Source organism: Trichosporon asahii (assembly GCF_000293215.1).
Source record: "Trichosporon asahii var. asahii CBS 2479 unplaced genomic scaffold scaffold00002, whole genome shotgun sequence".
NCBI classification, from domain to species: Eukaryota; Fungi; Basidiomycota; class Tremellomycetes; order Trichosporonales; family Trichosporonaceae; genus Trichosporon; species Trichosporon asahii.
The window spans coordinates 707,752-728,625 of NW_014040922.1; the positions used below are offsets into that span (position 1 = coordinate 707,752).

The 20,874-nt window shown below is 60.6% G+C and overlaps 5 protein-coding genes across 5 annotated transcripts; 3 read left to right on the plus strand and 2 right to left on the minus strand.

Annotated features, from left to right (window-relative positions):
* Positions 1–926: 926 nt before the first annotated feature.
* A1Q1_00085 (uncharacterized protein) lies at positions 927–3,915 on the plus strand (the record flags this gene model as incomplete). Its single annotated transcript, XM_014328926.1, has 19 exons — positions 927–946; positions 998–1,186; positions 1,249–1,275; positions 1,681–1,764; positions 1,994–2,005; positions 2,067–2,112; positions 2,164–2,349; positions 2,419–2,426; positions 2,487–2,534; positions 2,592–2,656; positions 2,902–2,978; positions 3,027–3,089; positions 3,192–3,261; positions 3,317–3,326; positions 3,376–3,385; positions 3,443–3,502; positions 3,553–3,636; positions 3,685–3,817; positions 3,881–3,915. The coding sequence occupies 19 exons, from the start codon at positions 927–929 to the stop codon at positions 3,913–3,915; spliced, it is 1,227 nt and encodes a 408-aa protein (XP_014184401.1).
* Positions 3,916–6,277: 2,362 nt separating this feature from the next.
* Positions 6,278–7,177, minus strand: A1Q1_00086 (uncharacterized protein; the record flags this gene model as incomplete). The annotated part of the gene is made up of 3 exons (XM_014328927.1): positions 6,278–6,330; positions 6,373–7,023; positions 7,111–7,177. The coding sequence occupies 3 exons, from the start codon at positions 7,175–7,177 to the stop codon at positions 6,278–6,280; spliced, it is 771 nt and encodes a 256-aa protein (XP_014184402.1).
* Positions 7,178–10,449: 3,272 nt separating this feature from the next.
* Positions 10,450–12,518, plus strand: A1Q1_00087 (uncharacterized protein; the record flags this gene model as incomplete). The annotated part of the gene is made up of 7 exons (XM_014328928.1): positions 10,450–10,944; positions 10,998–11,061; positions 11,110–11,312; positions 11,353–11,518; positions 11,565–11,736; positions 11,791–11,990; positions 12,040–12,518. 7 exons carry the CDS (start codon positions 10,450–10,452, stop codon positions 12,516–12,518), a joined length of 1,779 nt encoding a protein of 592 aa, XP_014184403.1.
* Positions 12,519–12,872: 354 nt separating this feature from the next.
* On the plus strand, positions 12,873–14,748 carry A1Q1_00088 (uncharacterized protein; the record flags this gene model as incomplete). Its single annotated transcript, XM_014328929.1, has 2 exons — positions 12,873–13,684; positions 13,737–14,748. 2 exons carry the CDS (start codon positions 12,873–12,875, stop codon positions 14,746–14,748), a joined length of 1,824 nt encoding a protein of 607 aa, XP_014184404.1.
* Positions 14,749–14,948: 200 nt separating this feature from the next.
* On the minus strand, positions 14,949–20,816 carry A1Q1_00089 (uncharacterized protein; the record flags this gene model as incomplete). Its single annotated transcript, XM_014328930.1, has 10 exons — positions 14,949–15,551; positions 15,632–15,711; positions 15,956–16,677; positions 16,728–17,615; positions 17,658–17,838; positions 17,990–18,576; positions 18,711–18,797; positions 18,839–19,130; positions 19,548–20,549; positions 20,627–20,816. 10 exons carry the CDS (start codon positions 20,814–20,816, stop codon positions 14,949–14,951), a joined length of 4,632 nt encoding a protein of 1,543 aa, XP_014184405.1.
* Between the last annotated feature and the right edge of the window lie 58 nt (positions 20,817–20,874).

Consider the following 20,874-nt stretch of genomic DNA (forward strand, 5'->3'; position numbering starts at 1 on the left):
CAGACTCCTCTTCCGTTGTAAAGTGAGACTACTTCTCCCACAGCTGTCCAGCTGCACGTTGTACGACTACCATCTGACATGCCAGTCCAGAATCTTAAGGGATGGTGAGCCGTCATTGACCGCTGCGGACGGCGCCTTCAAGGTCAATCCACAGTTCCCACCTACTTGTGATGGTAATCCAGCGATGCGACCTCACTTGATGAGCTGACGCACAGGATCTGCGGTGATTAGACCGCCAGCAGCTGCCAGAGCCACGTCACTCAGCTGACCACAGACTCCCATGTTCGTCAACCAGATGAAGGCTGCTTGTCGCGGTGAGTCTTCCGCAGCTATATGATGTCCAGCTCTCAGCTGACATTCCAGTCGCCATGACTTGAGTGTGTTACTCGCTCCCCCCAAGCTGTGGCCGAGCTGACAATACCAGCTGCTATGAATGCCCCCTGCTTGTAACTTCTGCTCTTAGCAGAGACATTAGCGGCGGCATCCTGTGAGCTATGAAGGCATCCCAAAGCTAATCGACCACAGCCCCGAACTGGCGAGCGCCTGTGAAGCTTTTTATACCAGGCTGAAGCCGACAGGCCAGTCCCATGGGGAGACTGAGTTCATAGCTGGCCTTCGACACGACATTTCGATGACCCCTCGGCAAGTAGCTTATAGCTGTGCCCTCACCGGTCGACAGCTGATCCATCCAGAAAGCTTCTACATGCGTAAGGCTACAGCTTCAGCACCTGTTTTAGGTTGTTTCAGCTAGCCCAATGGCAGTTGAAGGCTCCGTGAGTCGTCATTCAGCTTTTCGCGAACTCTTCCATCATAGCTGACAGGGCAGTCCTGCTGTAAGCTGTGGATTGTTCACCGAGAGCTGACACACAAGTCTACAGTCCAAGTAATTCCAGCTGCAGTTCCCTGCTTTGTTTGGCCAAACTGACATGAGCAGACGCTCCCCGAAGTATGTTGCTGCGCGTGGATTGCTTCAAAGCTCAGCCTCAGAGCCACGTAGCGCCCTGAGCTTTGCACAGCCTGTACTCGATAGCGGCACCATAGGCACACGCACGGGGGGAGCCCAGAGCTTCAGCAGGTTGCCACACCTCTTGCGGTATGCTCAGCTGCCCGAGCGCAGATCGCCTGCTGACGGTGCAGCCCGACCTTTTCTGGGCGGTATGACCCAACATTCAAACCATCTCCGAATGTAAGACGTCAAGACTAGATCCAGCTGCTCCAGGAGTGCGTAGCTGACACGGTCAACGCCAGGAAGCCCTCCTCAGTGCTGCGTTCGAAGTGAGCAGCATGCTGCCTGACGCTGAGCTGAAACCAGGGCACTCCACCCTTACGTTTGCGTGAGGAACTACTAGCTACTGCTGCCGGTTGTGAGAGCTGATATCAGGTGAGGGAAGAACGCTTGACAGCTATCGGAGTGGTTGTTTTCCTGAAGCTGATCACCAGACTCGGTCTCAAAGTAGGACACAGCTTTGGGAATGGATCAAGCTGACTCTGCAGTCGGTTACGTGCGTGACAGCTGCACGTCACTGCGACCCAAGCTGATCTGCCAGTGCCACTGCACCCAGCGATGTGAGCTTTAGCGCTACCCGTGTCGAGCTGATCGCAGATTCCTACGAGCTGGCTGCCAACGCAAGTCACCAGCTCAGCAGATATCTCCTCGAACTGACACGCAGCGCATCCAAGTGCATCCTACCCCGCAGCCGGAGCCAAGGTGACAGACCTCTCTGACGCCTGGCCTCACGATACCTCCAGCTGGCGATTACAGGGGTAAGCAGTCACGGCTGAGTGGCCGCCATCTTTAGCCAACGTTCAGAGCTGCGTAACGAAGGAGGTAGGTGAGAGGGTTACTGACCGACCGAGCTGACAACAGACCTGTCTGCTTTCTTGCAGTGAGTTTCCAGCTGTTTTCCACGACCATGCAGCTGACGCGCTGGTCGACGGCATCCGGCAGTGACACATCGTTAGCTGAAAGTCCGCTGCTTTAGCTGACCTCCAGTCCAATCTTCAGGTAAGCTGTTCAAGAACTCTCTGCAGCTAACGGCCAGACTGTGAGCTCACAGGTCTCGCAGCTTACAGATCCTGAAGGTCGCAGCTGACGCTCAGCCTGAGCTTCGGGTATGTCCCCGCTACGAATTCTGAGCGACCAGCTGACACCCAGCCCGTAAGCCCCCGCTTCAGCTGGATGGACATCGTCTGCAGCTGATGCGCAGCAACTCGCCTCAACGTATGTTACACCTACCAGAGCTAGAAGGTCTTGAAGCTCATGCTCAGTCTGTTGTGCGTCCCAGCTACGAAGTGTTTGATGTGGAGCTGAATAGTCAGCCTGCCACTAGCGACCTGCCCTGCTGTTCAGTGTGTAAACTGAGGCGTCAATCGAGCTGTAAGCGGCTTTGCCGTGCCTGTCTAGCTAATCGCAATCAGTCTGGTTCGTGAGTCGAGACAACAGCTGCCGAGTCCGGTTAGCTGACCTCAGAACCTCCATGGTACAGCTACTCTACGGACAGTGCGGCAGCTGACACCGCAGTGAGCAGTGAACCGTAAGCGGTGAGCAGTACGCTATGCACTTCCTCTTCAAGCTGACCCCAGCCCCTCAGTTCGTCCGCTACGGCATCGGTCCACTTAGCTGATACCCCAGTATCCATTTGTGGCGTGAGTTGTCGTGAGTGCTCGATAACTGACACCGCAGAGCTCGCTCAGTTCGTCTCACAGCTGGCCCGCATCTCGTTGAAGCTGATGATCCAGGGTCGTCTGAGACTTGAGTCCTCTCAGTTGTGATTTGCGCCAGCAGTTGATCCTCAGTCTGGTGAATACAGCTTCCGCGCATTTCTCCATAGCTGACGTCCAGACTTCCCCCCTCCGCGTGGGTCGACAGCTGATTCAAGCTGCTCCGAGCTGACTCAATAGTCAATCTTGGTGAGCCTTCTCCAGCTAGAGCGCGGCTGTCCTCAGCTGACAATCAGCGAGCTCCTACCGGATCAGTGGTACGTCTTCCTCCAGCTACTGTAGCCGATACCGAGCTGACACCGCAGCACGACCCGTCAGTCCGTCGCAGCTGTTCAACTGAGGCATTAGCTGAGCTCCCAGTCGTCGAGGTACGTTTGAGAGCTACGTAAACCGCGGTCAGCTGACACCAGTACGACCGTCGTGAGTTTCTTCCAGCTTCGAGATGCTCCTAGTTACAGCTGATGGTCCAGTCCTCTACCCTAGTAAGTCAGCAACAGCTGGGGATTGCACATCAGCAAGCTGACTCCTCAACCTGTGATCGTCAGTTCTTCCAGCTGGGGGTGTCCGATACCTAGCTAATTGCTCAGTATGTTAGGTGCGGACACGTAAGTCTTGAGCAGCTCCCTCTCGCATCTTGGTCAGCTGACGCCACAGACCTTCCCTCGTGAGTTCTCGGCTGCTCACACCCGATCATACAGCTGACAACCCAGAACCTATGTAGCGCGCGGTAGGTCGACAGCTCGTTGTGCGAGACTCTCAGCTGACTCCCAGCACCTTGCCCGTATGTATCTCGTAGCTTCTACACCTATGAGGTCATAAGCTGAAACTCAGAACTCTTCAGGTCTTCGCTGCGATTCCAACTTCGCGTGCAGGTTCGCGAAGCGTGCGCTCTGCATTGGGGAAACTCTTCCTGTCGTGAGTCCACATGAGCTCACTGGTTGTTATCGCGAGCTGATGGATCAGGATGCGCAACCGGTGAGCGATACGTGGTGGCCAATATCGCGTGACTGGTCGGTGCAGCTTCAAGCGGCCGTGCTCCAAGCTGACCCCCAGATGCTGCCCGGCGTGCTTCACATCGGTATCCGTCATCTCTGTCGTGAGTCACGATCCAGCTTCCACCATTAGTACGTCCCATAGCTGATCCCAGGTTCCCTTCTAGTCTCCGTCACTCGGCACCTCCCCGTAGTCCCATAGTTCCCAGATAATCCCAAATGCAGAAAACCCATGCAATGCCAAATGTCTAGTCCCACCTAGTCCCACCTGGTCTCCGGGTCCTTCTTGAACTCCTCGTAATCCTTGCGGTTGAACAGGGAGAGTTCCGTCTCGTTCTCTGCCAAGTCAGCTAACACTCCTAGGTCCCCCAGCTGAGGAGAGGGATGAAGTCCGGACTCACCACACCCGACACTCTGCAGCGTCGCCTCGGGGTCGGTCAGGATCCAGTCGTCGTGGTCCAGGTTGATGATGAGGTTCATCGTCTGCCCTTGTTCAGCTACAACTCGGAGGTTAAGCTCACCTTATGTCCATGCGCGGCCGTGTACTTCTTGAGCGTGTCCAGCTCCAGTTTCCGGTACAGCTTGAAGCCGACCTGGGTCTGGATCTCTGTGTTCGTCAGCTGGAGGCCCTCAAAGCGGTAGCTTGCTCGCGGGAGACCCAGAGGCACGAGGAAGATCAGTGGTCCCAGAACACCGACGCCGAGCACGTCAGAGTATCAGAGGGATTGTGACGTGCGCGGCGCATGGATCTGAGACATTGGGGCGTGCACTTGCGCCCCTTCGTGTCCTTCCCAGCGCGCCTGCACGCCTGCGCGATTCCAGAGCATTCCGCAGTCCCCAGGTCACTGTCAACTGTGTCGAGAATGGCCAGCGCGCGCAGCGCGCCAGCTGCTGTCGCTGCCGGCTCAGACCGTCTAATGGCTTCAACCAGCTGCAGTGGTCGATCACTGGCACATCTCCTCTGGGACCGCTGCCAGCTTGCCGCTTGCTGACCGTTCCAGTTCAAAGCTTGGAGACGGACAGAACGGTTCACTAATAGCCCGTCTTCCCTCGCCTGTCACCCCTCGCCTGTCACCCCTCGTCCCTCGCTCCTCGCTGCGCTCGGAGCTCGGAGCTCGGCGCTCGGCGCTCAGCGCACTCACCCTGCTTACACCGCTCAATGAGCCCGCCCACAGTCATAGTCGTCAGATCGAGGTCCTTCAGGACCAGATTCTTGCACGTCCGGAAGGGAAAGCTCTTGATGACGCGGACCGTCAGCGTCGCGTCTGTGAGCGGCTTCATCTCCTGCGCGAGCAGCTCGTGGTTGGCGTCGTGCGACATTGCGTCCGGGGCTGGTGGAGGTTGGTCGGGGTCAGGTCGGTGGGTCGGAGACGGAGGAACGGAGGAACGGAGCGGCGAAGTCTGCCAACACTAAGAGGTTATGCACGAGTGTCAAGAGAGAGATAGGAGGAAGTCTAGAGGAAAAAGTCTAGAGGCGAGGAAGACTATTGTTGACATTTGCACAGGACTACTGAATCCACTGACGTCGGGTGCTCGGGTGGTGTCGAAATTTCCGGGTCGATCGTCCAGGCCCCGGCCTCTACCACCAGTCCAGTGCGGCCACTTGCCCGGCCATTCGACTTCCCAGCCGGCTAGCACACGCTGCACAGCCAGTTTCTACGGCCACTACACTCTATGCAGCTGGCGTAGGCCAAGCCCCACCTTCTGCCCTTGAGAGCATGCGAGCACCCCGCAAGTCTTCCCCCGCCTTCAGCTGCTGGACGGCCGACGGGATGGTGGGCATACCCCTGCGAACGCCTGGACTGACGCCCGCCGCTCACTCATTGTAGGAGCGGACGCCTCCCCCAGCCGCAGCCTCATCCTGTCCCCCGGCTGGTTCCTCTGCCCGATCCGAACTGTCTCAAGATGGTAGAAGTGGCGAGTCGAGTATCGTGACGTGTCCTGGTGTCCCCCTCCTCTTCCCGCCGTCAGCGACAGTGAGATGGCCAAAGAGTAGACGTTACACTCTGCTGGCCGGCCGAAGCCCTGTGCAATGCTCGACGCGTGCACGTCACGTTGGCCTCCTTGCACTCCAGCACGGCCTAGAGCAGCAATGGCTCCAATGACCCAGACCATAGCGCTCCAGTCCAGCCTTCAGTGGACATCTGACCAGGTACGCGCTTGTCAGCCTGCACCGCCGCGTCTCGCATCTCGCGCTTCGCGTCTCGCCCAAGCGCGTACCTCGCTCCTCTATAGCGACACTCGTGACCTTCGCAATCTCGTGATTCTCGTGATTTCCTCGTTCCACCGCGTGACTCCCTGCACCACAGATAAACTTCTCACTGGACTTCATCACGCAAAAGGAAAAATCATGCACACCATGTTGATCTGAAATAATATTCATTTACTGTGGTGGCTTACGAAGAAGGGAAAGGAAACGACGAAATTAAAAACACTCCACGCGGGTAGCGCTGAGCAACTATTGCCACTTGAGACAGATGCGAGAGGTGTGAAAGCCATGGAAATCAAGGGTGCCTCAAGGGATGCCGGCTGCTGCATCTCGTCGACCGCGTCCCACTACACACTTAGGCGGCAGGAGCCTCCTCCTTGGCATCGTCCTCCTTCTTAGCGTCCTCGGCTGTTAAACGTCAGCTGTCATTAAACTCGGGGTGGAACCTACCGTTGTCCTGCATGTCAGAGGTCCAGAGAGTGAGGTTGTCACGGAGGAGCTGCATGATGAGGGTCGAGTCCTTGTAGGACTCCTCGGAGAGGGTGTCGAGCTCAGCAATGGCGTCGTCAAAGGCCTGCTTGGCGAGGTGGCAGGCGCGGTCCGGGCTGTTGAGGATCTCGTAGTAGAAGACCGAGAAGTTGAGGGCGAGACCGAGACGGATGGGGTGGGTAGGGGGGAGCTCAGTGACGGCAACGTCGGAAGCGGCCTTGTAGGCCTCAAGCGACTTGTCGGCAGAGTCCTTCCTCTTGTCACCAGTGGCGAACTCGGCGAGGTAACGGTGGTAGTCACCCATCATCTTGTGGTAGAAGACCTTGGACTCGCCAGAGGCGGCCGAAGGGATGAGGTGCTTGTCGAGGACCTCGAGGATGTCCTTGCAGATCTTAGCAAGCTCAGACTCGATCTTCTCCCTGTAGTTCTTGATCATGGCGACCTGGGCCTCGTTGCCCTTGGACTCCTCCTTCTGCTCGATGGAGGAAACGATGCGCCACGAAGCACGGCGAGCACCGATGACGTTCTTGTAGGCGACCGAAAGGAGGTTGCGCTCCTCAACGGTGAGCTCCTTGTCTGAGGAAGCGACGGCCTTCATGTTCTCGACCATCTCTGAAAGGCGAGTGTCAGCACCCCGCAAAATAACGCACCCATCCATCAGAACCACGCCAAGAAGCGCGGAAAAAATCAACAACTCACCCTCATAACGCTCAGCCTGCTCAGCGAGCTTGGCGAGGTAGACGGAATCTTCGCGGCTGGTGGTCATCTGTTGGGTCGAATTTAACGGTTGTGACGTATGGAAAGCAGTGGAAGTTTGATGTACGGTGGTGGGGAGAAATGCAATGTTGAAAAGAAGCGGGTCAGCATTTTGGTCTCACAAGGAGGTGAAAGTGATGGCGCGGCGCGAGGAGGCGTGTGTTGACGACCGTGGGTCACCGTGGCATCCGCTCGCACTGCCAGATAGCATCGGATAAGGGGGGGACAGGGGTATCGCCTTTTTCCTCCGCACCCCGTTACCCCGCGCGTATGCACCAATTCGCGTGACTTGGTACCAGTCTCGCAGCCGCGAAGCAACAACATGCTAGGTGCAATCGGAGCATGGATCCTGCCTGGGGTGTGCGTGCGGATGGAGGTTGTTGCGTTCCAAGACGTTTCTCTCCGCCCCGCTTCAATCCCTTACCCCACGGTGACTCGTTCCCGCGCGCCCCCTGCTCTCGCCGGCCACGTATTCAGGAGCACTCACACTGATGACGGATTCTGTTGCAGCGATCCCAATGAATGCAAGGTTTGAGAACAGACGTGAGAGTGGTTGATGATCGATGTGTGGACAGAAAGCGGGCGAACGAATGGGACGGATGACGAGGAAAGGCGAGTGTCAGCGCAGTCCGTGATAGTGACAATGGGGGGGCTAGTTTCAGAGATAGGCGTGCTTCGGCGACGCGACAAAAGGCCGCCAGCGAAAAGCCCAACCGACCAGCGCGTAAGAGGGAATGGGCAGTGCCAGGCCGAGTCGTTTATCGACGCGTACAGATGCACGGTTGGCCACGCGCAGGCGTGATGGTTCAAACAAAGAGGGAGGGACAAAAAGAGGGTGACGGGGCGGCGGCGAGGGCCCAACAAGCGACAAGCATCATCCGTTCCGTTCCGCGCGTGGGCCGATGTGTTGCTGCCGATGTGGTGCCGGTGGGTGCTGTGGGTGTGACTTACAAGGTTGGGGAGGGTGAGGAGAGTTGGAGGGGGGGGATGGATGAGTGGATGAATGCAAAGGATGGATGGGTGTGAGGAATGGAAGGTAAAAGGAGAGAGAGTGATGGTGGTGATAGGAGGTGCGTATGGGTGTATGGTGACGGGGAAGGTGGACGGTGGAAGGTGGGTGCAGGCGAGGGTGCAGTGCAGTGTGTGCCGTGTGCCCTATACCCAATGGCCCTATAGACCCCTTTACTTTGGTCGCTGGCCGTTGGCGGTTGGGCGATGCGACTGGGCGACTGGGCGACTGGGCGACTGGCCACTGGCTGAGAGGCGTGGCCGTGGGCATGGCATAGGCGAGCGGGCCTGGGGCATGGCGCCTGAGGAGGCCCGGCGGGGGTGTGTGGGAGTCGCCCAGCGAGGCCAGCGAGGCCAGCGAGGCCAGCGAACGCAGAGCAGGGGCCTGGTGGTCGGTTGGTAGGCAGCCCAGGGGCAATCGCCCAGACTGGCAGTTGACTCGACCTAGTCTCAGGGCTTTGCACCTAAAGCCTCCAGGCCCAGGGCCGCGACAGAGACACATCAACACACAACAAGCAGCAGCCGCACCACGCACCGCGCACCGCGCGCCGCACCACGCCCAGTCAGCCATGCACCAGCCAACAGCCCATACATCAAACACGAAGCTCACCGCTGCCGTCCATGCCATGGCGTATTCCTCCACCGCAGCAGTGAGCGATTGCGCACTCGACCGATCCGACCCCGACGTCAACATTCCGGTAGGCGTGCAAACAGGCGGGCGCACTTCGCCTCGCAGCGCGCAGCACACCCTCCACCCCTCCGCTCACAGCAACGCTCGCCACGCGCAGAGCCTCCGGGCCGCCTCGACGCTGTCCCAGACCGTGCATGCATGCATTCTGCGTTCCTCGGCATTGCACCAGCGGCTCCAGCTACCAGCTGCTTGCCCATGCCAGCCAGATCGAGGCCTCTGTTGCTCACTCAGCCAAGAACCCATGCTACCAGTAGCAGTGCGTACAGTTCGCCGAACTCAGCGATGAACGCGTACAGACAGCCGCGCGGGTTCCGGTCGACCCACAGTCCACTGTCTGCCCAGGTTCCTGGGATCTCCGGGCACAGACCCAATGCGATCCCCAGCGCTGTTGTTCATACGTCTCAGCTCAATGCTAAATGCATGCTCCGTGTCCACTCTGTTCCGGGCTGCATAAGCAGCAAGCACTGCCGAATATCCGAGCTTAGGTGCATGTCCGCCGAGCTTAGGTTTAATAATCTCCTTTCCAGCATGCCTGCTTCCTGATTGTCTGACGACCACTTTAGTCGACCCCCGAGCCGCGAGCCGCAAGGCCGCGAGCCCGTGAACGTCCATGCGTCCAGGAGGCCAGGAGCGAGATCCACAGAGACCAGAGAGGAAGGAGGGTGAAGGGGCCGCGGCGCGGGCTTGCATGTTACGCGGCAGCACTTCCTGAACATGCTCGATTGTCATTGGGCTATTGTCGGCGGCAGGAGCGTGCAGGACGCGGGCGCTAGGCCAAGTCAAGGGGGCACAGAGGGCTGAGGGCCAGCCAGGACCCTGCCACTAAGAATAGTACCGAGAAAACGCCGTGACGTGCTTGACTCACAGCGCGACGTCATGCTCGCCGGAACTCCTGCCACTCCTGGGCGCTCCTGGCCGTGATCCTGACCACGTTTCGTGATGCCCCCCGTGTGCAGGCCCAGGCAGGCTAGGCTGTTAGGCATGCGATCGAGGCGGTCGAGGCTGGCATCACGACCAAGGCGTGGGCTGAATTCCCAGGTCCAGCTAGCCTCCCGTTGTCTAATCCTCCTTCCTAATGAGATTTGGAAGCTGTCAGGGCTCTAATAACGCTGGCCACTTGCAATGCTCAGCAGCACGCTTTTGGGTCCGCGCAGGCCAGGAATGCCCAGGAACATGCTCGTTCCTCTTACGGCCTCCCCAGATCGAAGCCTGCGTCGTGCACGCGCGGCACTGGCAGTGGACATGGTATCCTGGCCATATGGGCATCCTGGCATCCCGCGACGAGGATGGATCGGCGGAGCCAACCAGGACGTTTATATGCATCGAGGAGGTGCCAAGGCTATCGCGAACCAGTCACAACTGACGATGAGACCCCGCATACGGCTGGGGACGGCAGTGGTCCCAGTGTAAAGTGGGGGATTGGGTCCAGCCGGCGGGCCAGACGTCAGATACGGTCCACGACATGACTGTGCACTATCTCGGCCGGCCAGGCTGCATCATCGGGCAGTCGTTTTCGCGGTCACCATAGCGGCAACGGGCCACCCACCTGCCCGGCAGTGCCCAGATCTGAGCCATGCCATGCCATGCCCAGACCAACAACGACTCACCACAACTCACCTAGACATTTTTACATCATCCTTCAACAACCTTCCACACGTCCTTTTGATCCACACCCTCCCTCTGCACTCGACTCGAACCCCGACTCCGCCGACTGCATACCCGTCCCCCGCCATTCGTCATCCGTCCTTTCCGTGCATTCGTCCGTCATTTGCCACCCAAAACATTACCTGCACCCCCGGCAATCTAAGACCGCTTTTGCGACTGTCCAAGGTTCCAAGCCCAGCCCCTCAGTCCGTGCCGCCGGCGGCCCCTACCTCAACCCTTTGTTATTGATCTCCACATTCTGTCACTCATCGGAACGTGCACCTCATGTCGTCCAACATGGTTCCCCAGGTATGTCGTACACCCTTGCGCATTGCAAGACCGACGGGCACCGAGGACTGACAACTTTACAGGAGGAACTGCCGATCCTCGAGGCCTTCATCAACATTCGTAACCGTTTGACGGCCCTCAAGAAGGTAAGTCTTCGGCAATGTGGTCTTGGCATCGCAGTCACTGACACCTTCCTCAGGACAGCACCCGGTTCATCAGAGCTCAAGATGTCATGTCGATCTACAACCAGATCATCAAGCAACGTGTGTATCCCCGACCCTCCGAAGTGTAGGGAAGACTGACCCAGCCAGTGACAAAACTCAATGCGATCCGCGAAGAGGCCTCCGAATCCGCGTTACAAAGCAACCCGAGCAACCCGCCAAAGTCTACGTATGAGCCCAACCGTGTCGACACCATCATTGCCGATGTGTTCTCGCTCATCAGTCTGATGTTCCTCACGGTCGGCAAAAGCAGGGAGAGTCCGGCCGTGTACTGCCAGATTGCTAGCATGAGGGTGAGCCCACCGCGATCGGAACTTACCGCTGACCGAATAGCAAATCCTGAGCCACATGGACGAGTCTGGTGTCTACACCGAGGCGTATCTGCAGGGATTTAGGGACCGTCTGGAGGAGCTGAAGACCATCATCAAGAACGACCGCGAGGAGGGAAGACATCCGGAGCCGGTCCTGAAGTACATGCAGAAGAAGCTGGAGGGAACCGGTGAGTCACTGGCCTGCCCGATGGGACAATCAGCTGACGATCTCAGAGGCGATCCTGAACGAACTGATGGAGTCTTTGTCCGTGTTGTCGATCGAGCTCGTCCCTATTCACAACCGTCTCGTTGCTATCCGCAAGCAGCTGACGGCCCTGGCCACCGAGCCCAAGGTCAACAAGGCCGAGCTCAAGGCTATCCTGGAGGAGCTCCGCAAGATTGATTCGTAAGTTCGCCCCTGGCCAATTTCCATTGGGCGCACCACTGATGACGTTCGCAGGAAGCGTGTCGATGGCAAATTCCTGGGTCCGGGCGGCTCCTCGGTTCCCGAGGGACAAGCCCTGCTCAGTGGATTAATCGATTCGTGCTTCGACATTGTGCAGGACATCAAGGCGCGCGAGCACGAGGAGAACGTTAGCCCGCCTCTCAAGCCTATCTGGGAGCGTCTCACGACGATGAAGCAGCAGCTCGAGCAGCTCAGTGAGTACCCGACGACCGCTTTCTTTTGGAGATGCCGAGCTGACCTCAGCTCTTACGCATCGTTGGACGCTGCGTGAGACGGATCTGTACAACTACCTTCTGTCGCTCCGCGAGATCGACTCGATGCGTGTGGACGGCAAGTTTGTGGACGCGGACGGCAACAAAGCCGAGGGACAGTACCTGCTGCTCTACCTGCTGCGCCGCTGTTACGGTCTGATCTACCGTCTCATGTCCGAGTCTGAGCCCATCTCCGAAGAGCTCATGCCGATCGCCAACAAGCTCTCGACGATCAAGAAGTGTCTGAACGAGGTGCACAAGTACGGCGGACCATACAGCCCACGCGACCTTTACCCTTACCACCTGGCGCTGCACCAGATCGACTCGATCCGCAAGGACGGCAAGTTCCACGCCGACGACGGAAGTGTGCCCGAAGGCCAAGCGATTCTGAACGCTCAGCTGTCCGAGGCGCACGAGCTGCTCGAGATGCTGAAGGAGAGCATGTCGGAGGATGACGATGATGATGAGTAGGGAGGTTGAGTTGTCAAGAGTTGAGAGAGTAATCGGAGGACACTGCATGTTTCACGCCGCTCCGAGCGAGCGTTGTAGTATTAAAAAAAGGCATGGATACACCAATCAAAGAAAGCGCAAGTGATAGTATGATTGCGTAACGTAGCAGTCACCTGGGCAGAGAATAAGATGTTCTTTGCGTGTACCTGGTCAGCATGGCGGTTGTCAGGTGGACAAGCTCGGTGGAGGTCAATCCGGTATGGTGAGCGATTTGCCGCCGCCACCGATCCGCCCGAGCGCCGTCGGCTCGTCTGGTAGGCTACTTTTTTTCGCTGACCGGGACCGCCACCATGCATACTTGACCATCCACGAGCCATGTCGGAGCAACCTCCGACGACGCCGGGAGGCTCTGGTGCCTCTGCACCGGGGTCTGCCCCCTCCCCTGCGCCTTCAGCGAGCACCGCCGCGCCCGCCTCTTCCTCGACGACGACCGGCACCACAACTGCCGCAGGAGCCGCCGCTGAAGCGGCCAAGAAGGCGCCGCAGGAGCTGAAGGGCTTCCGCAAGGCGCTGGAGCACACTGGCCTGCCGAAGAGCGTGATCAACTGGAAGCCGCGCCTGCCGAGCCGGAACTGGTGCATCTTCCTCACTGTCGTCGGCACGGTGAGCTACATCTACTACGACGACCGGAAGCAGGCCAAGGAGATCCGCAAGCGGTACGAGGATGCGGTGCGGCCCATGGCCGCCGTGCCGCTCAAGAACACGCTCGACCTCCCCCGCAAGGTGACCGTGTATGCGGCGCGCTGGCCCGAGGACGACGAGAGCGACCGCGGTCTCCTCTACTTCAGGAAATACGTCAAGGTGAGTGATCTTCGGTGGGCTTCGACGTCCTCTCCGGCGATGGTCGTGTGCAGACCCCGGGGGCTAGCTGGAATCGGACTACTCGAGCTAACTGCCCAGCCATACCTCGCCGCGGCGGCGATCGATTATGAGTTGGTGCACGCGCCTTTGTACGGCTCTGTCGCGCGCATCGTGCGCGCCAAGGTGCTCAAGGCGCGCCGCGAGAGCCTGAACCTGAACCCGGGCGACATCCTCGGTCCCGTCGAGAAGACGGACAAGGAGCGCGAGCTGGAGCGGCAGGCGGACGAGGGCGGCGTCGTCCTCATGGGCCGCCCGACGATGAAGGAGTACATGGCCGGTCTGACTGCGGGGTGGAGCAATGGTGTCGTGGGAGGACAGCGTCAAGAGCACCCTGGGCGACGAGCCGTTTGCGGACCCCCCGGCGCCTCCCGCCGGAGAGGTCGTCCTCGAGTCGTCTCCCGAGGGAACGGCTGTTGCCGCTACGCCTGTCCCCGCGGTCCCGACTGGAGCGGGGGTGCAGCACGTCGGCCTCCCGAACCCCGCGGCCAAGCTCTCGCTCCCGCCCGTCGAGGACGACGAGCCCGTGAAGAAGTCGTGGTGGTCCGGCCTCTTCGGGCACGGCGGCCGCAAGGCGCCCTCGCCCTCGCCCCAGACCCAGACGCAGACGCCCGAGGCGCCGCAAAAGTTCTCAATCCCGCCCAACTGGCACGAGCCCCCCACCCCCTTGCCTCCGCACGCCCCCGTCCTGCTCGTCGACTGGTGCAACCACCTCGGCTTCAAGCAGATCCCGTACATGATCTACGACTTTTTCACGGAACACAAGCGCGTGAAAGCGGGCGCCGAGGCGGCCTACGCCCTCATCACGGAGCAGGTGCGCGCGTTCGAGCCGCCGAGCGTGACGGCCGAGGTGGCCGTGGTCGAGGACGCCGAGGCCCTGCACGAGGGCGAAGCCATTCCCTCCGCCGCGTCCATTGCGGGTCACCAGGGCGGGGACCTGGACTTTGACACGCAGTTCGAAAAGTACTACAAGAAGGACTATGCCAAGACGCCCGAGGAGATCGGGAAAGAGCGCGAAAAGTACTACGACGAGAAACTGCCCAAGCGCGTCGAGGCCGCCAAGGCTTTCGCGAGGGGAGAGCGCGAAATCACCCCCGAGGAGCAGAAGAGCGACAAGCCCGTCGAGACGGTGCAGATGCTGCGCGACGAGAGGAACAAGAAGGAGCTCAGGTGGGAGGGAAACCTCGAGGGATGGAGCATTGTCAAGCCTGACACACCCGTCGCTTGGGACCCCCGCTTCGCCGGCTGGCTCAAGGTGTATCAGGCCGCGCCCGAGAGTCTTGACGCTGTCATGAACGTCCCCGAGAAGAACGGCGAGAGCCGGCTCGAGTAAGCGAGCGCAGCGAGCGAGCGATAGGTGCTTGGGCCGGCCCGCCTCCTCCCTTCTGTGCTCGTCCTCGGGCGCGGTGTAGAGAGGACGGAGTAGTTAGTAGTTTTAGAATACCATCTTTGCAATGCATCCACTTTCCCATTCAGCTTCTAGCTCTCAGCCACCTCGTGCATCTCAGATGTCTATCTATGATTTTGCCCCGCTCACTGGGCGTACGACCACTGCCCCCCTCCTGCACTGCCTCCACTCGCCGTACGCTGCTGCTGCTGCTGCTGTTGCTGCGCAAACTGCGCCGCGTTCCAACTATCCGTCCTCTGTGGGCCGCCGGCCGGAGCTGGAGGGCCCCAGATCGACCCAGAGCCGCCTGTCGGCTGTTGCGGGGACTGGGACCAGGTGCTCTGCAAACCGCTCTGGAGGCTGCTCTGGAGGCTGCTCTGCAGACCGCTCTGCAAACCCGGCGGGGGCGCGAGGCCGGGCGGTGGTCGCGGTGCGCCGCCGCTGGTGCCTCCGAACTGATTTGGGCCCGCGTACTGCCCCGAGCCGCTGCTGAAGCCGCTCTGTCCCCCGAAGGATTGGCCGGGGGGAGCGAAGCCCTGCCCAGACCCGGGGCGGTAGCCGTACTGCTGTCCGAAACCTGGCGGCGCACCCGGCGGAGGCGTGATGCCCGGCGGCGTGGGGACGGGCGGCGTCAGCCCCGGCAGTCCCGGCGGGCGGGGGTCACTCCACTGTCGTCCCTCCCAGGTCGGGCGCTCCCACTGTCCGCTGGGTCGGGCCGAGTTGGGCGCAGAATCCCACTGCCCGCTCGCCTGTCGTGACCCAGTTCAGCTTCTAGCTCTCAGCCACCTCGTGCATCTCAGATGTCTATCTATGATTTTGCCCCGCTCACTGGGCGTACGACCACTGCCCCCCTCCTGCACTGCCTCCACTCGCCGTACGCTGCTGCTGCTGCTGCTGTTGCTGCGCAAACTGCGCCGCGTTCCAACTATCCGTCCTCTGTGGGCCGCCGGCCGGAGCTGGAGGGCCCCAGATCGACCCAGAGCCGCCTGTCGGCTGTTGCGGGGACTGGGACCAGGTGCTCTGCAAACCGCTCTGGAGGCTGCTCTGGAGGCTGCTCTGCAGACCGCTCTGCAAACCCGGCGGGGGCGCGAGGCCGGGCGGTGGTCGCGGTGCGCCGCCGCTGGTGCCTCCGAACTGATTTGGGCCCGCGTACTGCCCCGAGCCGCTGCTGAAGCCGCTCTGTCCCCCGAAGGATTGGCCGGGGGGAGCGAAGCCCTGCCCAGACCCGGGGCGGTAGCCGTACTGCTGTCCGAAACCTGGCGGCGCACCCGGCGGAGGCGTGATGCCCGGCGGCGTGGGGACGGCGGCGTCAGCCCCGGCAGTCCCGGCGGGCGGGGGTCACTCCACTGTCGTCCCTCCCAGGTCGGGCGCTCCCACTGTCCGCTGGGTCGGGCCGAGTTGGGCGCAGAATCCCACTGCCCGCTCGCCTGTCGTGACCCAGAATGGACACTCGGGGCGTCCCATGCCCGGTCCCACTGTCCGCTCGGCCGCGCGCTGTTCGGCGCACTCTCCCACTGTCCGCTCGCGTGGCGCGAGCCGCCCTCCCACTGTCCACTCGCTTGGCGAGATCGCACGCCCGCGTCCCACTGCCCGCTCGCTTGGCGTGAGGTCGACTCCCATTGCCCGGGAGGACCGGACCCGCTCGCACGCGTGTCCCACTGTCCGCTGTCGCGCTGGCGGGCTCGCTGCATCCCCTTCTGGCTTTCTTCCCGAGACATCGTCCAGATCGTCTGCCCGCCGCCGTCCATCCCTCCGAACAGCAGGGACGGAGGACGCCGATCACCAGGTCCCGGCGAGGGAGCAAGGGTTAACGACTGCAGTAGGCCTTGTGCCGTCGTCGCTGCAGATACTGGGGGAATGACGGGCGTGCTCGTGCTGATGTCAGTTGGGAAGTAGCGGGCTGGCAACTGGAGCGTATGACTTACCTGTTGCCCCATAGGATGACCTCGTCATCATCGTCCGCCGAGGCCGCACCGACGCTGATCCCGTCCGCGCCAAGGCTCGCCCGCATAGCGAGGTTGACGGGGTCATCCTCCGTCTCCGCCTGGGACTGGATTTCGACGGCTTGCGAAGCCTGGTGGTCAAGGTTGCTAAGTGCGCGGAGCCCAACGTCCGTCTGCATAAGCAACTTCACGTCCACGAGCAAATCGGCGAGGCGCATCAGCTGCTCCTCATTTGGATGCACTTCTCCGTTAATTGGCGGGAGCTCCTCGTCGTTGCTGGCAGCTGCGCGATGACCGCGGAGCGGCGCAAAGCCGCGCATGTCGCGGTCTTCCTCGAGCGGCTGGTCGAGTTCTGGCAACTGCGCCAGTGGAAACACTTGCGCCAGCGCAAACATGAGCCGCTTGTACGAGCTCCAGAAGCTGGTGACGCTGTGCGCGACCTCGGGAGAGGCGGGTGCCAGACGCCCGACATACTCGATGTGCGACTTGAGCCAGCGCGACATGATGCGCAGGCTTGGTAACAGTCGCCTCAAGACCGCTGTGATGCGCTGTGCGAGCGGCACCTCTTCGTCCTCGTCTACCACTGCCGAGTCGTCCGCATTCACCTGCGCCAGCGCCTCTTCCGCTTCCTCGGCTGCCACTACCACGAGGCTCGTGAAGATGCTCATGAGGAAGATGAGCGACAGATTCTCCACGACGTGCCGCCGTTCGGCACCCTCGCCCCCGCTCGAGTTCGCGCCCAGCCGAGCTTGCCAGTGCGACCCAATCGCCATGGCGGTCGTCTTCACAATCGTCTCGGACAGCAGCTTGCGCTCGCGCAGGAGGCGCGCGAACGCAACAGCCACCTGCGAGCACAGCGCGTTGAAGTGGCTCGTTCTGATGTCAGTTCTCGTGCGCGGCGTGGCAACTTACCCTGCCCGAATGAACAAGATCGACACGACCGTCAGCAGGTCGCGCTTGAAGACGTCTGTCTCCTCCTGGCTCTCCTTCTCCGCCGCGGCAGCCGGCTGCTCCCCATTCTCGGCAGCGTTGGCAGCATGCCTTTGCGACCGCCACTTGTCAAAGACCTTCTTCAGCACTCGCTCCAGGTTCGCTTCGCCGCTCGGGAACGGTAATCGCACCTCGAGGGCGCGGAAGTAGTGGTACGTGCAGTGGAAGTTGTCGCCGAGGTAGCCGTCGATGACAGCAAGCTGGTTGAATGCGGTGCCTGTGGGTCAGCTAAAGGACGGACAACGTTAGCTCACCATTGTCAGGCTGCAACCCCCGCGCGACCTCGTAGTACATGATAGCCTTGTTGAAGCGCTCTGCCGGTTCGCGCCCGTTCTTGGCAGGTGCGCCGTCACGCTCCTTGCGCGCCTTGTCCGAGTACTGCTCCTTGTACCGCTCGAGGTCTCCGAGACAGATGAGCCCTTTGTAGACGATATCGATCTTCTTGTCGAGCTCCTCCTTGCTGAGATGGGGCGCGAGCGAGGGGTCATCCTCTGCGTCTTCCCCGGGTCCGACAGGAATGTTGACTTCGGCTAAGTACGGCGCGGTGCGGTCCTGGAGCCTGTGGAAGGTGACGATTCGCGTGATGAGCGAGTGGTAGAACGCCGCCTCCTTGACGAGCGCCTGGCGGAAGCGGCTCAGCGTTGTGCGCAGGTGGGAGAGGGCGTCCTTGTTTGCCCTTGCTCCGGAGCCAGGTGCGGGGAGCGTCGCCTCGATGCGCGCAACGGCATCGCGGTACGCCGAGATGAGGGTGTATGTCGTGCTGATCCAGAGGAGCTCGATGCTCTGCGCTTGCGGGTGCAGCGGGTGCTGGAACAGGATGCACAGGTATGCGTTTCGTGCGCTGCGGACAGTGTCAGCGATCAGCCCCCTTCGCATGCCTCGCAGTTGCTGCAGCTCGAGGTGCCCTGCTGCGGCTGCGCTGCAGCAACTGCCCAAAACCAAACATCAGGGTTGTATTTGGCGAGCGTCACTCACCGCTGGCGGACGTTGAACGCATCCTTCGACCACGGCGTCTGGCTCTTCAGCAGGCCCTTCAGCTCCGTCGTTGCGTCCTGCGCTTGCCTGTGGGAGGGGGTGAGTTGTGGTACGCAGATATGACCCACTGGACTAGTTCCGAGGCAGTCGCAGGCTGGGACGTAGCCTGCGTCTGGGGATCGTCGACCTCGGGTGTGTCCTCGCGGGAAGAGTGGCCATGGCGGGTGCGCTGTCTCCTACGCGGGTGCGTAGAGGGGCCAGGCATTTGGGGTGCGACGAAGCCTTGGCCGGGGTGGAGGGGAGGAGGTGGTGAGAAGACGGAGGAAGGGAGGGCGGTGTTGGGAGCGGGGTTGAGTTTGTGACTTTGTGAATGACGCACCCGGAGGAGGACTGCACGAGCTGGGCCAGCCCAATCCCAGCCTGGCGGCAAATCTCAGTGGCAGTCGCTCCAGTCACCACTTCTCATTTTCCACAGCCAAGCCTCCACCCAAACAACCCCGTATCCCCCGTACACTGTCCTACGGGGCTAGATCACCCTTTCGTCGTCGAAGCAACAGAACAACCGTATCATAGCGGGTAGAGCCGTCGAACGCACGCGACTCGGTGACGCTGGCCCATGGCTGCTACTACCAAACGTACATGCATGAAGTATCCACCTGCGACTATCTATAGCTACGTTACGATCCACAATGGTATCTCTGCAACCCCCGGTGACGCACACTCAGTAGTACTGGTTCGAGCGCAGGCCGTGGACCACGTCCGACGTTCGCGCATGCCGGCCAGAAGGCGCGTTGTCGATGTACGTCCCGTCCTGCTCCTCTTCCCGTCGGCGCTTACGGCTCATGTTGGCCGTGAGCTCGGGGTGCTCCTCGATCGCAGCCTTCTCGCCGTTGATGCGCTTGTTGGGGACAGTCTTGTCCAGGAACTCGTACAGATCCTTGTGGATGTTGGTGTTGGCGCGAATGTCGACCCACTTGCCACGGATGTACCTTCGCATCTCGCCAATCTCGGTCGCCAGCCTCACTGTGGAGAGCACGGTCATGCGCTTGTAGACGAGGAGGCACGAAAACCAAAACTCGACGGGCGCCACGCGCTGCTCGACGACGCCGAAGGAGTACTGGTAGAAGTCACGAGCGATGGTGAGGAGAATGGTGAGCGCCGCTTCGATCTTCCACCTGAACGCTTGCTCGGGAACGATGCCCGAGTTGAGGAACTTGTCCTCCGAGTTGGCCGTCGGGACGATGCGCTTTCCGTCGTAGGCCATGTACACAAACGCGGTGAGAATCTGGAACGAGCGCGCACGCTTGACGTCAAACTTGTCGAGGTATGCGACAAAGCCGTCGTCGGCGTTGATGAAACGCTTGTCGAGGTCGCGGATCCACGCCGACATCTCGCCGCCAAGCGCCTGCAGCCTTTCGGCTGACGAGAGCGGCATACCGAGCTGGACTCGCTGGAAAATATCGCGCTGCTCCTCCTTTGTCGGATTCGGGTACTCGACGACCTGGAGCGAGATCTGGTCAAACTTGCGCTTCAGCGCCGGCGACAGCATCTGCCCGCCCCGCACACCATGCGCAGTGTACCAAAACTTGTGCCCGCTGGGCGACTTGAACGGAATCTTGCCGTCGTAAAAGTTGAGCACCGACGTGCATCGCTGCTTGCCGTCGATACACACACGCTCCTCCTCGCCCGTCTCCTCGTTGTAGTCGACCGCGAAAATGACTGGCGGCACATAGTAGTTGAGGAAGAGCGACTCGATCAGGCCCGACTGCTTGTCCTTTGACCACACGACTTCTCGCTGATAGTCTGGCTCGAGGTTGACGCCGCCCGTGTGGATGAGATCTAAAAGTTAGCTTACCGCGACGCGCGCCGTGGGTGCGAAAGTGGGTGGCGAACACGAGGAAAGAAGGGCTACGTACCGTGCAGTTGCCGTAAGTTGACGGTCTTGTATCGCGGCTCCTGAAGCTGTCCTTTCAGGATCTGGCTCGTCTCCAGGTTTGAGGGCTTGGTGTCCTCGCCGTCGGAGAGGAAGAGCTCGTCTCCCTCATCATCGGAAAGCTGGTAGTCGGCCCGCGCCGCCTGGGAGGACGTGGTGCGCCGGGGTGACATCGGCGGCGTGGCTTAATCTGCAGCACGGACGGATGGGAGGACGGGGATTCGGCGAAGA